At 38.8% G+C, this 14788-nt stretch overlaps 1 protein-coding gene across 3 annotated transcripts in view; it reads left to right on the forward strand.

Annotated features, from left to right (window-relative positions):
• The window catches only part of arhgef3 (Rho guanine nucleotide exchange factor (GEF) 3), a 33575-nt gene that overhangs the window by 9089 nt on the left and 9698 nt on the right, over positions 1 to 14788 (forward strand). Inside the window, exons 2-3 of one of the 3 annotated variants that reach the window (XM_013273294.3) lie at positions 78 to 144; positions 3915 to 3977. In XM_013273294.3, coding sequence (XP_013128748.1) covers positions 78 to 144; positions 3915 to 3977 — 130 coding nt within the window. Of the gene's footprint in view, positions 1 to 77; positions 145 to 1693; positions 2192 to 3914; positions 3978 to 11475; positions 12991 to 14788 lie in introns of those variants that run through there. The other 2 variants (XM_005453588.4, XM_005453589.4) reach the window with 2 other exon arrangements.

The following is a 14788-nucleotide window of genomic DNA, read 5'->3' on the forward strand; positions in this document are numbered from 1 at the left end:
ATCATGTTCCTTTCATCCTTTATTGCTTCTCTCCTCTCCTCATCGGTCTCTCTTCCTTCCTCCTTTTCTTCCTTCAGGTCGAAGCGGCAGAGGAAAACATCCTCCTTCTCTCTCCTCTCTACTGATGGCTGGACCCTCAGAGGGGTAAGAACAATGTTCCCACACATGAACGTAGTCATGTTATTCCCTGCGTTACAGTAACTGCTGTGACTCCATTATTATATAACACAGGATGTGCCAAAGTCCATAATAAAAAAATAAAAAGAGCACCAAGCTGTGGCTCACCTACGTTATATTACCTTTTCTTTATTTGATTTTTATGTTTTGAGGTTTGGAGATGAGCACGTTATTTTAAACATCACACAAAAAGTCCCATTTTGAAGACTCACATTTAGGCTATTTGGTTCAGCTTAATTCAGTAATTTGTTATTGCCCCTACTGGGAAAACTGGTTTACAAACAGATTCGCAAGAAATCAGCCACAAAAAGAGCAATATAAAATCAACAAAAACAATACACAAGAACCATGAAAAAATAAATCCACATAGAAAATTAACTAAATATTCAAAATCACTGCATAATCCCCCGGTAATAATCACTAAATTAATTTTAAAAAAAAACACTAAAACAAGCCACTTAGCCTTCGGTGACAAGACCAGCATAAGATTCATTCTGTTTATCTGGGTTTAGCTTTGGACATTTCGCCACATTAAAGGAGCCAGTTGAGGTTGCTAAGGCATCTGACCCAGATGGCTCCTGGACGCCTCCTGGATGAGATGTTACAAGCATATTCAAATGGTAGGACACCCAGGAGAAGATGCAGGACAGGCTGTACAATTTTTGTCTCGCAGCTGCATCAAAAACACCTCAGTTTGTCTTCCAGACAAGGTGGTGGAGGTCTGGGGCTCTGCTGAGACTGCTGACTCCTGCAAAGAGGCACAAAACAGATAGGTGGTTATGTCCATTTGTAATGTTAAAGGAGACCTATTATGGTCATTTCCAGCTTTCCAGCTTTTTTCCTGCTCTCTGGCTCTACTAGAGTAGCTTTGCATGACTCACAGTTCAAGCTGGTCTGTAGAAGTGTTTGTGTGTTAGTGCCAGCAACATGAATGCCAGGACCCAGGGTTTCCCAGCAGAACACAATGCACTGTAATGTGATGATTGATGTAATTCACTTAAAACCATCAGGGGTTTATTGGTAATATTGTGGCTGAATTCTCATTAATAATATGTATAATGTAACAAACACAAGAACTGTGCAGTATCTGTGCCCAGTGAAATTAGAACTGTTTCACCTTTAACAATTAGGTAACGGCACAGCTGAAAACAAATTTCTCTCTGTCAGTTCATCAGTTAATATGAAGCACACTCTGCTTGATTTTTTTGCAATTCACACTCTTTAAATCGTTTACTTTAAATTATAGTCTTAAAAAAAGAATCTCTGTGTTGCAAAATGAAGAATTTCCTTTAACATAATTTGATATAAAGACAAGAAAGAAATAAAATTCATAATTTATTTTTTAATTTTTTTGTGTCATTTTAAAAATAAATGTAAGTGATCAGTCTTTGTGTGTAAGTGTTTGTCCTGCCGCTGTCACCGTGCTCCTTCAGCTCCTAATTATAGACGTCTTGTTTCCCCCCCCCCGACATCCGTCATTTCCTGTTTGTCCAGTGGGAACCGAGGGGACAGACAAACACACACATATACACACACACACATACATTGTAAAGGGTTCCTGTTCCTGAGGGTCTGTAGATCCACTCAGGAAGGTGGTAAGGCTGAGGAGGCTCAGACTGTGGCTGAGGTGGTGAAGCAGGAGAACGCAGGCGGAGAGAAGCAGCGGGCAAAAGAAGGTTAAAAAAGAGGAGAGGAGGTGCAGAAGAAGAGGCTTTTGGATCAAGAACCTGGAGAACTTTACGGAACAAGAAGGTGGAATAAAATGTGACTGTGAAGGAGGTGATTCACAGGAGGTAGCAGGAACAAAGGAGAAATTATTTCAAGTGCTGTCCAGCATGTGAAGAGAAGAAAAGAAAAGAGGGCGAATGTGACTTTGGGGTGAAAAGAAAGGGACCTGGAGGAAGAGGAGAGGAAGAAAGAGGAGGATAAGGAGCTGGGTTGATTACGTTTCAAGTGTGTTTGAGGAGCAGATCTGATCCTGATGATGGGCTGTTGTTTGTTTGTTTACTATCGGGTGAGTGTGAAGAATCAGAACCACTTCAATGAAAGCACAAACCTGCAGTACCGATGTCGTCCTGTAGGGGGGCATGTTTCTGGATTTGGTTTTTGTGCGCATGTTTCTATATTTATTAAGTACAAGTTTAAGATATGTTTATTTCTCTGGGCTGGTTCCCTTTGTACTTCCAGCACTTTGGGGAAAAAACAAGTGGTAGCTCGCTGTCAGAATGGGTGGAGCTGGACCCCTGTCTTTAATGCATGTCTGACAACAAGCCAAGTCAACCTTTGACCTTAAAAATGAACATTAGAGTCTGAGCACCCATTGTTGATTATACTGTTGCACCTAAATCAGAAATCAGATTGCAATGAGGATAGGAGCCTGTAGTAGACTGTTTATAGAAGAAACATTTAGGTTTGAGGCCTTGTCTCCGAAAAGGACTCTGGTCCTAAAGCGTCCTTGATCACTAAATGCTTTTTATGATGAGTTTATCATCTCTAGTTAGAAGTTTTATTCAATACGACACGATGCTCAAGCACGGTGTGCTTTTCTTTGTTATAAACAAGTCTGGTCGCCATCACGTGTGGGGCATTTAGTGGGTTACAAAGTCTAAAATGTCAGAAGTGCTCATCTTGAGATGTTATTGGACCTCAGAAGCCATTGGTTGACCACGTCCATCTTTGTAGTTTTTGTAGCCCCCACTGTCTGGTCACAAGATCACAACCCTTGGTCGGTTATTACTCTAACCTAGTAGGCCTTTTTCATCACACACATTAAGGCTTCCTGTCCCACTTTTTAAGGGGTCTAACTCCATCTGGAATCATTTTTCCATCACCTGGAAAATCTACTGGGACATCCTCTCCTTTCTCCAACAGAAGCAGGAACTCCCAGTCAGGATCCACAAAGATTTGAGTTAAGATTGTGTCCATTGTTTAATGGAAAAAGCATCTACTCCATTTAAATCACATTCAGACTAAACTACTCTCAAAGGAAAGGAAACGAGGGACTTCTTGTTGTATTTTTCACCTCTTAACACCACCTAAACTGCCTAGCTTTGAAATTAGAGCACAGTTTCCTCGTCCTGTCTGCTGACCCCCCATGACTGAGCCTTAACCTGTACATATGGGGAAAAAAGATATAACACATAATAATATGTTAAGGGTTGAAATGTTTTTTCATGTTATTTTCCATTCATTGTAATCTGGGTAAATTAAACTCAGTTTATCAGATGGGTAACAACTTACTGAAATGTTCATATCTGAGCAGACTTGAGCAGACAAATTAGTTATTATTATTCTTGCTCATTTGCCGTAAGTTCTGCCTCTCAGGATACTTACAGGTTACTGTTCGACTCTGTGTTGAGTTGGAGGTTAGCCCAGGAAGGTCTGCAGACACTATTAAGTGATTAAAAATGCTAAACTCTCCTCTCCAGATTGATCGAAACAAGGCAAAAACAAATTGAACAATTACACTGAACAGATTTTTTTGTCTGCTTACTTTTTTTGTATTTACATTTTTAATTTATAGCAATTTATTGAGAAATAACTCACAGATTATTGCAAACTGAAACCAGAACAGTGAGCTAAAAAACTGCATGGAGCTGTGGGTCCATCACAAAAACTTGACTTTCACATTTCTGAGTAATCTGATTTAATAAAGATAAAAAAGAATTTAAAGCACACTAAAATCAAGCACCTGCTCTGTCTCTGATGCATTTTATTCTGTTTATTGTGTTTTGCAGAAGAAGAGGAAGCAGGCTAACAGAGATGCCGACTCCCTCAGTCTCTGCAGTCTGGAAATCAATGTGAGTTCAGCTCCTCTTCAAGTGTGTGTCGAACTCTATTCTCGTTTAAAAAATGGTGATGTGTTTGTGAAAAGCTCTGCCTTCCTCAATGTGTGGGCAGCGTTTTCACACATTTAAAATATGACCTAAAAAAGAAACCTTAAGCTAACAAGATGATGATGTCCTACCACTCGGGAAGTGTTCAGCTGTATTTGTCTCCATTATCCTCATATGCAGAACACAAAGGAGGCGGTACATGTGACCTTCTAATCAGGAAGCTGTTACAAGGCCTGTATATGAGAGAGCTCACATTTGTCATTTGAGTTAAAATACCAACTGATTTCAGTTGCTTTCTAACTTGAGGACAGACATCTTTTAACCAAACTTTATTGATCCTGTGAGTTGGTTTTAAGTTTCAGTGCATCGAAATGGGGGGAAATCACAAAAAAATTATATGTACAAAAAACTTATATGGTAGTAAAAACTTAACACAAGACATTTTTATGGTTTTATCCACAGAATCGGATAATAAATGTCCATATTTTCCTACAATTATCAGACTGTAGGAAAATATGGACAGGCAAAGGTTAAAATATCAATACTACAGTCTAAATATCAGGAGAGCAAATCAATATGCTTTCAGATGTGTGGCTACAATATTAAACTGATTTCTTTGCTGTTATGCTGTCATGCACTTGTGCACAATCAAAAACTGAGACATTGTTCTTCCTTCAGGGTTGAACCTCAGTTAAAAAGAGACTAGCTGTAGTGAAACTGTGACAAGTGCGACACAGACCAGAAACTGGGAATGTTTGAGCTGTGCCTTTTGAAATACGTTGACTGCAGAGACTTTTTTGAGTTTCACTGCCACTTGGCCTGGAGTTTGCTCGTGTTTGTAGAAAAACATCAGCATCTTCCATGAAAACCACATAACATCAGTAATCTGCTAGTGACTGAAGTATTCACACGAAAGTTTTTGATGCAGCACCATCTTTGCAGCTGATTTCAGTGACTGCCGGAAACCACTGAACCATTGGTTGGCGAGTAGTTTCTGGCAGTCACTGAAATCAGCTGCACTCTCTAAGACAAAGAGTATCTCCATACATTTACTCCCACATTCTGCCAGAGTAGCTTGGCTTGTTTACTGTTTGAAAATAATCCTCATTTATCGTACATTGGATTCAATTCATTCACTGTCTGCAACAGCGACAGTTTAACTCCTCCTCTTTAAACCAACTTTCTTCTTATTGGTCACCCCTCGTAAAGCCGATTGCTTAATTTAAATAGAAGGTTTATTATAGGAGTTCTATGAAATGCATCCCTATATAACATAATGAAAGAATACAGCTGGAAATCTGTATCTGTAAATATTAAAATACAAAACCTCCAGGACACACTGTAATTATATCTCTAAAAAAGTAATATTCAATAAAGTTTTTTTTAAATATTTGACCAAATCACAACAGCAGTGACCTCAAGGCACTTAAGATTGTAAGTTAGATACCCAACATTTATAGAGAGAAAACTCAAACAATCAAATGACCGCACTTGGCGACAGTGGGAGGGAAAAACTCCCTTTTAAGAGGACAAAACCTCCAGCAGAACTAGGCTCAGCAACCAGTTGGGGATGATATGGTGGTACAGTGTTTATCCCAGAGACAAACAGAAAGTTCCCACATTTATCAGATATTTTTCTCATCAGAATTTTTATCACACTTGTATAAACTCTGAAAAGAAAAATGTTCCTCTTAGAGCATCCGTCTGTCCAATTTAGATTTGCCAGGGGGCTGATAGGTAACCTAAAAACTAAATTCAGTTAGAGAGGATAACACAAATTAACTGGAAATCTTGAGCAGAATTTTCTTTGTATTTGAGTAATAATTATGACGGTGAAAGAAATATTGCAGGCAAAGTACACTGAACAGTCAGTGTACTGTCTGCAGGCCCTTTGGGGCCCCCGGCCCTTAAGTTGGGTCCCTCCTCCTGTATTTTTAGCCCTCTGCCAGGAGCCTGTTCCTTCCTGGGCGTTTCCCCCTCTGCTCGGTCTAACACAGGATGTCCAGCCTGTTCAGCACACTCCGGCGGCTCCAAGGGGACAAACAGACCCAAACACACCATCAGTCTTACTTTGTTCAAACCGGCGCTGGCAGATACTGAAGCTGGAATGAATTACACTCTATTGTTTCTGAGCTGTCGCTCAGTGAATCACACACACTCGTATTGTTTTCTTACTCAAACTCCAGGACCCAGAGACCACTTTATCTGATTTAAAAGACACGTGTAAGGACCACCGGGAAACGTGCTTTACATCAATAATTTAACCCTCCTGAGCAACTGTCTGTTTTTGGAGTGGAGATCAGTAAAGATTAATTCACTGGGAATTATTATAATTTATTGGTCCATCAGTGTAGGAAACATTTACTACAGATTCATAACTTTATACATCTATTTATTTTAGGACAGTTTTCAAATATTTTTACCTAAATTGATTTTTGACACAGCCCACATACTAACAAATCCATTTAAAACTTTTAAGAGTTTTATAAAATTTGACTTGTTCTGACTGCATAATTACAAAATAAAATAAAGACAATATGCAGACCTTTAAAAAAAACAAAGGTAAGTACTGTGAAAAATCCACAAAACCAACAACATTAAAGTAAAAAAAAAAAAACCCAAACAGGATTAAAAGCACTGAAGTGTAATCGATGTAAACAGACATTAAAGTAATTATTTATTCCCTTATTAATAATTAATGTGGCACTATATTTTGATTAACAATAATAATAATAATAATGATAATAATAATGATAATAAAATAATAATAATGTTAATAATAATAATAATAATATTAATTGAATATCTTTGTTTAAACCTAAAATATTCGACTGGAATTATTTGCTATTGCCATTAATTTTGTTTTATTTGTGAAAAAAGCTGCTCTAGATGTAAATTAGTTGTTAAGGGGCTGATGCTGTCATTCATAATTATAATTATAATACATTTACTGTGGAGGTTTCTGTTTGGCATTGGATTTTTTAATAGATTTTTTTTTTTACTTGTTAATTAAAACAGGCATTCACTATTGATCAGTTACTGATGTGGTTTAGTAACCCTGGATTAAAAAAAGTGAGGGACGTTATCTGTTTAGATTTTATACACATTGTCTTTCTGACTACAATAAAACAGCATCCCAAGCTTTCTGTCAAAGATATTTTTAGTCGTAATTACAAATAATAGTTAAAAAAAAAATGCCCTCATCAGTACATGAGATCCCATCCTCAGCATGACTGGATAAAAACATGGATGGGACCAATACTGGAATATTGGAAAGTCTTAATTTACTTAGTTTTAGTTTACTTTTTTCATGTTGTCCTTTCTCCTACTTTTATGTATTGAATGTAAATGTTGTATTATATGTTGTGTTCCTTAAATGCTGTTTTAAAGTTTTAAATATTCATTATTTTGCTGATTTTTTTAATGTTAATTTACTCAAATTGATGCTCTGTCATCTTAAAGCTTCCCAGATTAAAGATAATTTAAAAATTCTCCAACTGCATCACTAAAGTGAGGTTGTGCATTAATTCATCAGTAATTGTATCATATGTTGTGTTATATAATTAAAACTTTCCCCTTTCACCTTGTACTTTTATTTAAGTCTGAAGATTTTACTTAGGGAAACGGTTTAGATCAGTGATCAGCACACCTGATCATGCCGCGAGAAATGATGAGGTGCGCTGTGGAAGATAATCTGGTTCCACCTAATAAGTACTCTAAGCGATTGGTGTAACGGGCAGAACAATTACATTCTCTTCCATCAGAGGGCAGTACAACTACCTGCCCTAATTAAATGGGTTGCCAACTGCCAGCAAAACAGAAGAAGACAAAGAAAAAAAATACATAATAGTGATGCTGTGAGACCACGCAGTGCGAGAAATAGAAATATGAAATATGAAAAATGAAATATGAAATAGAAATAGAAATTGAAATATGCACATATGTGTGGAGTACCATCTACTGTATTCTTCATGTTTTAGGAGATAATATGTATGATCCGTGTTTTAAAATCTCTATGATTGAAAAAGAGTGTGTGTTTCCATCTGTAAATGCTTCACCACATCCCTGTAAGGTTTAAAGACGCAGTCGATGTGTCACACTGCAGATCGAACGAGGCTGTGTTAACAGTTGAGCGAGTTCCTCCCTGGGCGTCTACAAACGAAGCCTCCTGATAACAGACAATAGAGCTTAGTCACAGGGAGCCGCTTTTGTTAACAGACTGTGAGGTGTCGGAGGCCAACGCTGATGCTCTGACTCTGATACCAGTCATAGCTTTTAAAGGAAACAATGAAAACACTTCTGTGAATGATGCAATCTTGTTCTGATGTCTTGTTGCTTTCAGCTGAGACAGGATGTCTGTTTATTTAAAGCTACTTTTTTGGAACTTGGATGTACCCTGATTATAACAAGGGTCCTAATGTACCCAAATCTGGTCAAATCAGGTCAGCCAAGCCGATGTATGAACATATATAGCTCATTAACATGCTTTGGTAAACAATGGATGTCCCACCTCTTCATTAAGCACTCGAAAGGCTTGATAAAGATCCTCTTTGTAACATCAAGTGAAGCAGTAGAATTAAAAGAGACTTTTTCATAAAAGTGAGAGTGGAGTATAGGAGGAGATGGACTGATGTGCTGACCCCAGTTCAGTGTCTTCATCAGCAGTGATGAAGACACTGCACTGGTCTGTTGTGGTGAAGAAAGAGCTGATTGTGAAGGTTAAACTGTTGATTTACTGGCTGATTTACTATATTCCTATCTGCACGCATTGTAATGAGATGTAGAGACTAATTCAATTCAATTCGATTCAATTCATTTTTATTTATATAGCGCCAAATCACAACAGAAGTTGCCTCAAGGCGCTTTATATTGTACAGTAGATCGCACAATAATACATACAGAGAAAAACCCAACAATCATATGACCCCCTATGAGCAAGCACTTTGGCGACAGTGGGAAGGAAAAACTCCCTTTTAACAGGAAGAAACCTCCGGCAGAACCAGGCTCAGGGAGGGGCGGCCATCTGCTGCGACCGGTTGGGGTGAGAGAAGGAAAACAGGATAAAGACATGCTGTGGAAGAGAGACAGAGATTAATAACAGATATGATTCAATGCAGAGAGGTCTATTAACACACAGTGAGTGAGAAAGGTGACTGGAAAGGAAAAACTCAATGCATCATGGGAATCCCCGGCAGCCTACGTCTATTGCAGCATAACTAAGGGAGGATTCAGGGTCACCTGGTCCAGCCCTAACTATATGCTTTAGCAAAAAGGAAAGTTTTAAGCCTAATCTTAAAAGTAGAGATAGTGTCTGTCTCCTGAATCCAAACTGGAAGCTGGTTCCACAGAAGAGGGGCCTGAAAACTGAAGGCTCTCCCTCCCATTCTACTTTTAAATACTTTAGGAACAACAAGTAGGCCTGCAGTGCAAGAGCGAAGTGCTCTAATAGGGTGTTATGGTACTACAAGGTCATTAAGATAAGATGGGGCCTGATTATTTAAGACCTTGTATGTGAGGAGCAGGATTTTGAATTCAACTCTGGATTTAACAGGAAGCCAATGAAGGGAAGCCAAAACAGGAGAAATATGCTCTCTCTTTCTAGTCCCTGTCAGGACTCTTGCTGCAGCATTTTGGATCAGCTGAAGACTTTTCAGCGAGTTTTTAGGACATCCTGATAATAAAGAATTACAGTAGTCCAGCCTGGAAGTAATGAATGCATGAACTAGTTTTTCAGCATCACTCTGAGACAGGATATTTCTAATTTTAGAGATGTTGCGCAAATGAAGAAAGCAGTCTTACATATTTGTTTAATATGTGCGTTGAAGGATATATCCTGGTCAAAAATGACTCCAAGGTTCCTCACAGTGTTACTGGAGGCCAAGGTAATGCCATCCAGAGTAAGAATCTGGTTAGATACCATATTTCTAAGATTTTCAGGGCCGACTACAATAACCTCAGTTTTATCTGAATTAAGAAGCAGAAAGTTAGCGGCCATCCAGGTCTTTATGTCTTTAAGGCATTCCTGCAGTTTAACTAATCGGTGTGTGTTACCTGGCTTCATGGATAGATAGAGCTGCGTGTCATCTGCATAGCAGTAAAAATTTATGCTATGTCTTCTAATGATGCTGCCTAAGGGAAGCATGTATAATGTAAATAGAATTGGTCCTAGCACTGAACCCTGTGGAACTCCATAATTGACCTTAGTGGGTGAAGAGGACTCTCCATTTACATGTACAAATTGGAGTCTATTAGATAGATATGATACAGACCACTGCAGTGCAGTACCTGTAATACCTACAGCATGTTCTAATCGCTCTAATAGGATATTATGATCAACAGTATCGAACGCTGCACTGAGGTCTAGCAGGACAAGCACAGAGATGAGTCCACTGTCAGAGGCCATAAGAAGATCACTAAAAGAATAATGTCACAGACACAAGCATCAGAAAGAAGAAGCTTCCTCTGAACAGAGTTCAGCCTTAGAGACAGGGGGAGGAGCGCTTTGTTTCAGGAGGGACTCAGAGTAGAGCTACTCCTCCACATTAAAAATCAGATGGATTCTTTCAGGATGCCTCCTCAGTGAGGTGTTTTAGGCATGTCCACACAGGACACCAAGGACACTCTGGAGAGATTAGGTCTCTGCTCAGTGCCCATCTGAAAGAGCTGCAGTAGATGGCTGGGGAGAAGGAGGTCTGGGCGTGGATAGGTGACAGAAAAAAAGATGGACTGATGTCCCTAAAAGTCTTCTCATTAGTCATCATGTTGTTTCAAAATGGAAAAGCAAATTTTATTATTTGTAAAACACAGTAATCTTGTGGTCAAAGGAGTTTGCAAAGAAAAAGCGTCTGGACTTCTTTAAGTTCAGACGCTTTTTCTTTGCAAACTCCTTTGACTACGATGACCTGGATGACTGAGAATCTTCACAGACAGTAATCTTGTGGTGAATGGATGGACGGGCCTCACCCGTCCCCTCACCTGTTTGGACTCTGGAACAACTAAAACCTGAACCCGTGTGACTCATTAAACCGACTGGATAAAAACTAGTGGAAGACTGGATTTGACCCGTGACACGTGGCTTATGATGAAAGAAAAAGAGAAAAGCAAAAGCAAAATCTTCACATTTAAAAAGGTTGGAAGGACAAATTGATTTGAGTTACTGATTTAAAATAAAAGTCAGTAAATAAAAAAACAAAATGCAGATTCTCAACATAACTTTCATAAAATCTTGCGTTAACTAATAAAAAAAAGTGTTTCTTTGTCCCCACGGTGGGGCTGAATAAACACATTGACTCAGAATTTAAAACCAGGACACAGCTTTGGCTGCCTGCAGGCCTCTCTCTGTTTATTAATTATACTTCGGACTGGCATTGACTGATGAGGACTTCCCAGAACCACCAGCAGTTCCAGTCAGGGATTTCATAATTTACTTTTGTCCAGATTATCAAAATAATAATAAACTGAGTAAAGATAATTTGAGTAATGATATAAATATTAACTTTATACAGTTTACATTATCATTTCTTTCACCTTAAAGCTAAATTTACTTTTTATTTCTGGCATGAAACATTTTCAGGGAATGACACATTTTAAATACACACAAGAAAAACAATATACATTTTCTTAAGTGCATTTACAAAATGTCTTATCTGTAGGATTCATGTTATATGTTTTCATATTTCATACCAGCTCTTTTAACTTTATTTCTGATTCCTTAATGTGTCTGTGGCACTGAGACAATTGGTTCAATATTTGAATATCTGGAGTGTAATTTTTAAGGAGGAAATGGGGTTTGGGTTTTGGAGTTTTTCTTTAAGTAACTGTGCACAAGTGTGGCTTATTAAGTTTTAGTTTGTGGACCACAGTAGAGCTCTATGACACAAAGGAATCAAACATATCAGGGTGTGGATGCACTCAGTACTTATGAGGATGACTTCATTGTTGTTGTTGGTCATTTCTTGGGATTTGTTGACAATGGAAGCTGCATAAAAATATATAACAGTACAGGAAAGGGACAGGCAGAGAAATGAAAAAGTACAGAATAAAGAAAGGAAGGAAGTAAAGCTACAAGTGAGTGGGTGAGAGCGCTGCTGAGTAAGTGAGCCAGTGACAGAGAGAGAGAGAGAGAGAGCATTAGCAGCAGAGGAGTGAGAAGGCGGACGAGTGAACAGCTACCACTGAGAGGATTACATGTTTCAGAGCTCTACACGGTCTAAACTGCAGACTAAACTTTTCCTGTATGATTTTTCTGGGAACAGAACCAAATCCAGCCTCTTTTTGAACTGTTGTTTGGGGTCTGATGGTTCGGCTCTGGACCTCAAGCCCCCCCGGAGCAGTGTGTTTAAAAGCTCTGGTCAAAGCTAACTTGTCTTTATGAACACTGCCAGCACCGAGTCTGACTGGATATTTTGCCTCTGGCAGAACTCTTATGGCACCAGGCCTTTTTAGAGCTGTTACGTCAACTCTTTGAGGCCACTTTACAGCTATTAGACTTTTAGTTGAACGGCTACTATTACCAGTAGCCGTTATTACTATTACTATTACCACTATTACTCTCCTTGTCTTTCTGTACCTGTGCTACCACCAGAATTGTGCTTGGAACTCCACTGATAGCACTTTCTTTCTGGTTTCCCAGCTTGTATCAGTCATCGCTTCAGTGGTAGAACAGCAAGCTGAATTGTTCCTGGACTTTGTGTTTATACTAAAAGACAGTACCAAACTCTCTTTAGTGTCACTCTGGACCCTCTGCTGTTTTCAGTCTCTCTCTGGACATTAGACTTCCATACCCCCTTCTCTCTGCATTCTCTACCAGTCTGAAAATCTTTATGGACACTTTCTTGGTACTGGGAATAGTCCAGATTGTGTGTTTGGCTCTGGGGTGAGCAATATGGTGGCAGGGCAGGGGCCCCTCAGCCTGCTGGTACAGCGGTTCAACTCTCGATGCTCAGTGGCAAACAGCAACATGGGAAAAGAGGTGGAGGTAAGATCGAACATTTATCCTTCTGTTCAGCCTGCTTGGATTCAGTTAATTTTGTGACATAAATTAGATTCTTTTGTTTGTCTTTGTGTGTGTTTTGTTGTCATCAGGCAAATGTATTCATTTTTTGTTGATTTGGTAGTATTAAGGATTTGTAGTTTTCACAAATGGAAAAAAATCTTGGCAATGAAGCTAGTGACAAAATCTGCAGTTCCTCTATTGGCCACTTGAGGCTGACTTCAAAGTGAGTTAATCCCCATAGACTGAAGTAAGCATAAAGAAAATAAGCCCAGCAAAGAAGACATTTTATGTCATTTCCACCTTCATGCACTGCAATTGGGAGTTAATTTTTTAAACTAGACCATTTACGTTTTTCTAATAGTATTAAGTTACTATAGCTCGCTGGTAGGCCTCACCTCCTCTAATCGAAGCCAATGAACTGGACACTTTAACCTTGTTTGAGATGTTGCGTGTTTGAGTTCATTGAATATCTGATTGTATGATAATGATAAAATAATAGGGCCTGACGTGGAGTTGATTGCATTAACACGGTGTTTTATTTATATGTTACTATGCTGTAATTACCAGGTGTCTGTATTTTTGCAGCACTTTGACTTTCATACTAACCAGTATGTCACCAATAGATGACATTAGTTTTCTTATCAACACAGTACTTATCTGTACAGTAATTAATGATAAATATACAGAATCTGACCTGATCTATAACTTGTATTCTTGTTTTATATGATGTAATCTGATTGGGCCTAATTTACTCTATCATATGACTGATGTGAATCAATCAAATGGGATCTAATCTGATGTTATATGGTCTAATTCAACAAACTAATATCAAAACTAGCACAACTAGTTACATTTAATGTTATTCACTTTAAACCAAAAAGACTGACACCTTCACTGAGGGCAGGTGTTGACTTATTAGGTTACTAGCTGATACTGTCATGGAGGAAAGGGAATCACTTTTTCTGCAGCCATTTAAAGGAAAAAAAAAGACAAAACATGTAGGTTAAGGGGTTACAAATGTTCTTTATAGTAAGTTTCGTTTCTTGAAAGTCTGGGGTCATGCTAGGTATCACTAAAGACTATAAAGTTAATTGTAAATCAAATGACTGAACAAATGTTGCAGTTCAGGGATTCAAACTGCAGACCGGAGTCAACCTGCTGTGAACTTGCTGTAATTAGATAACCAGGCAGTGGCTGACGAGCTGTATTGAATTGATTGCTGTCAGTTCGAATCAGCTGAAGCACCATCATGCACAGAAAACCCATTACAGTTTGTCCGATGGAAAGTTCTCGAGCATGAAGCAAATAAGCAGATAGTTCCAAACTGAACCCAAAATCTGCAAAAAAAACCCCAAAAACCCAGCTGCAGTGCATCTAAGCTCATAACCTCCACCAGGAAATGACACTGACTTTATTTCCATGTTATATTACTGAGACTCATCACTGACTCATCATTTTTTGAGAAGTTGCTGAAAACTGGAAATTCTATTTCCAGATTTGGGGGGTGAACTTAAATCGAAAGGTGAAGGAAAAAAGAAAATTATCTCAGAGGTTGATTTATTTTTAGGCAGCTGGTTCCTGACTGTGAGAGCTGATGGTTCCTGTGTTCCAGTAGGTCAGCTGACAGTGGGCTGCCGGGCAGAGCTGCACACACACAGACACATAAACACGCTGATTTACTATAAGTCTCCATTCAGGGCAGATAACCTAGAGCAGTTTCACACTAAGAGATGTGCCCTTTCCACTGCAGAAACTCCAGGTGCACACCAGGTGTCCCTAT

Source organism: Oreochromis niloticus, linkage group LG5 (genome assembly GCF_001858045.2).
Source record: "Oreochromis niloticus isolate F11D_XX linkage group LG5, O_niloticus_UMD_NMBU, whole genome shotgun sequence".
Classification (NCBI taxonomy): Eukaryota; Metazoa; Chordata; class Actinopteri; order Cichliformes; family Cichlidae; genus Oreochromis; species Oreochromis niloticus.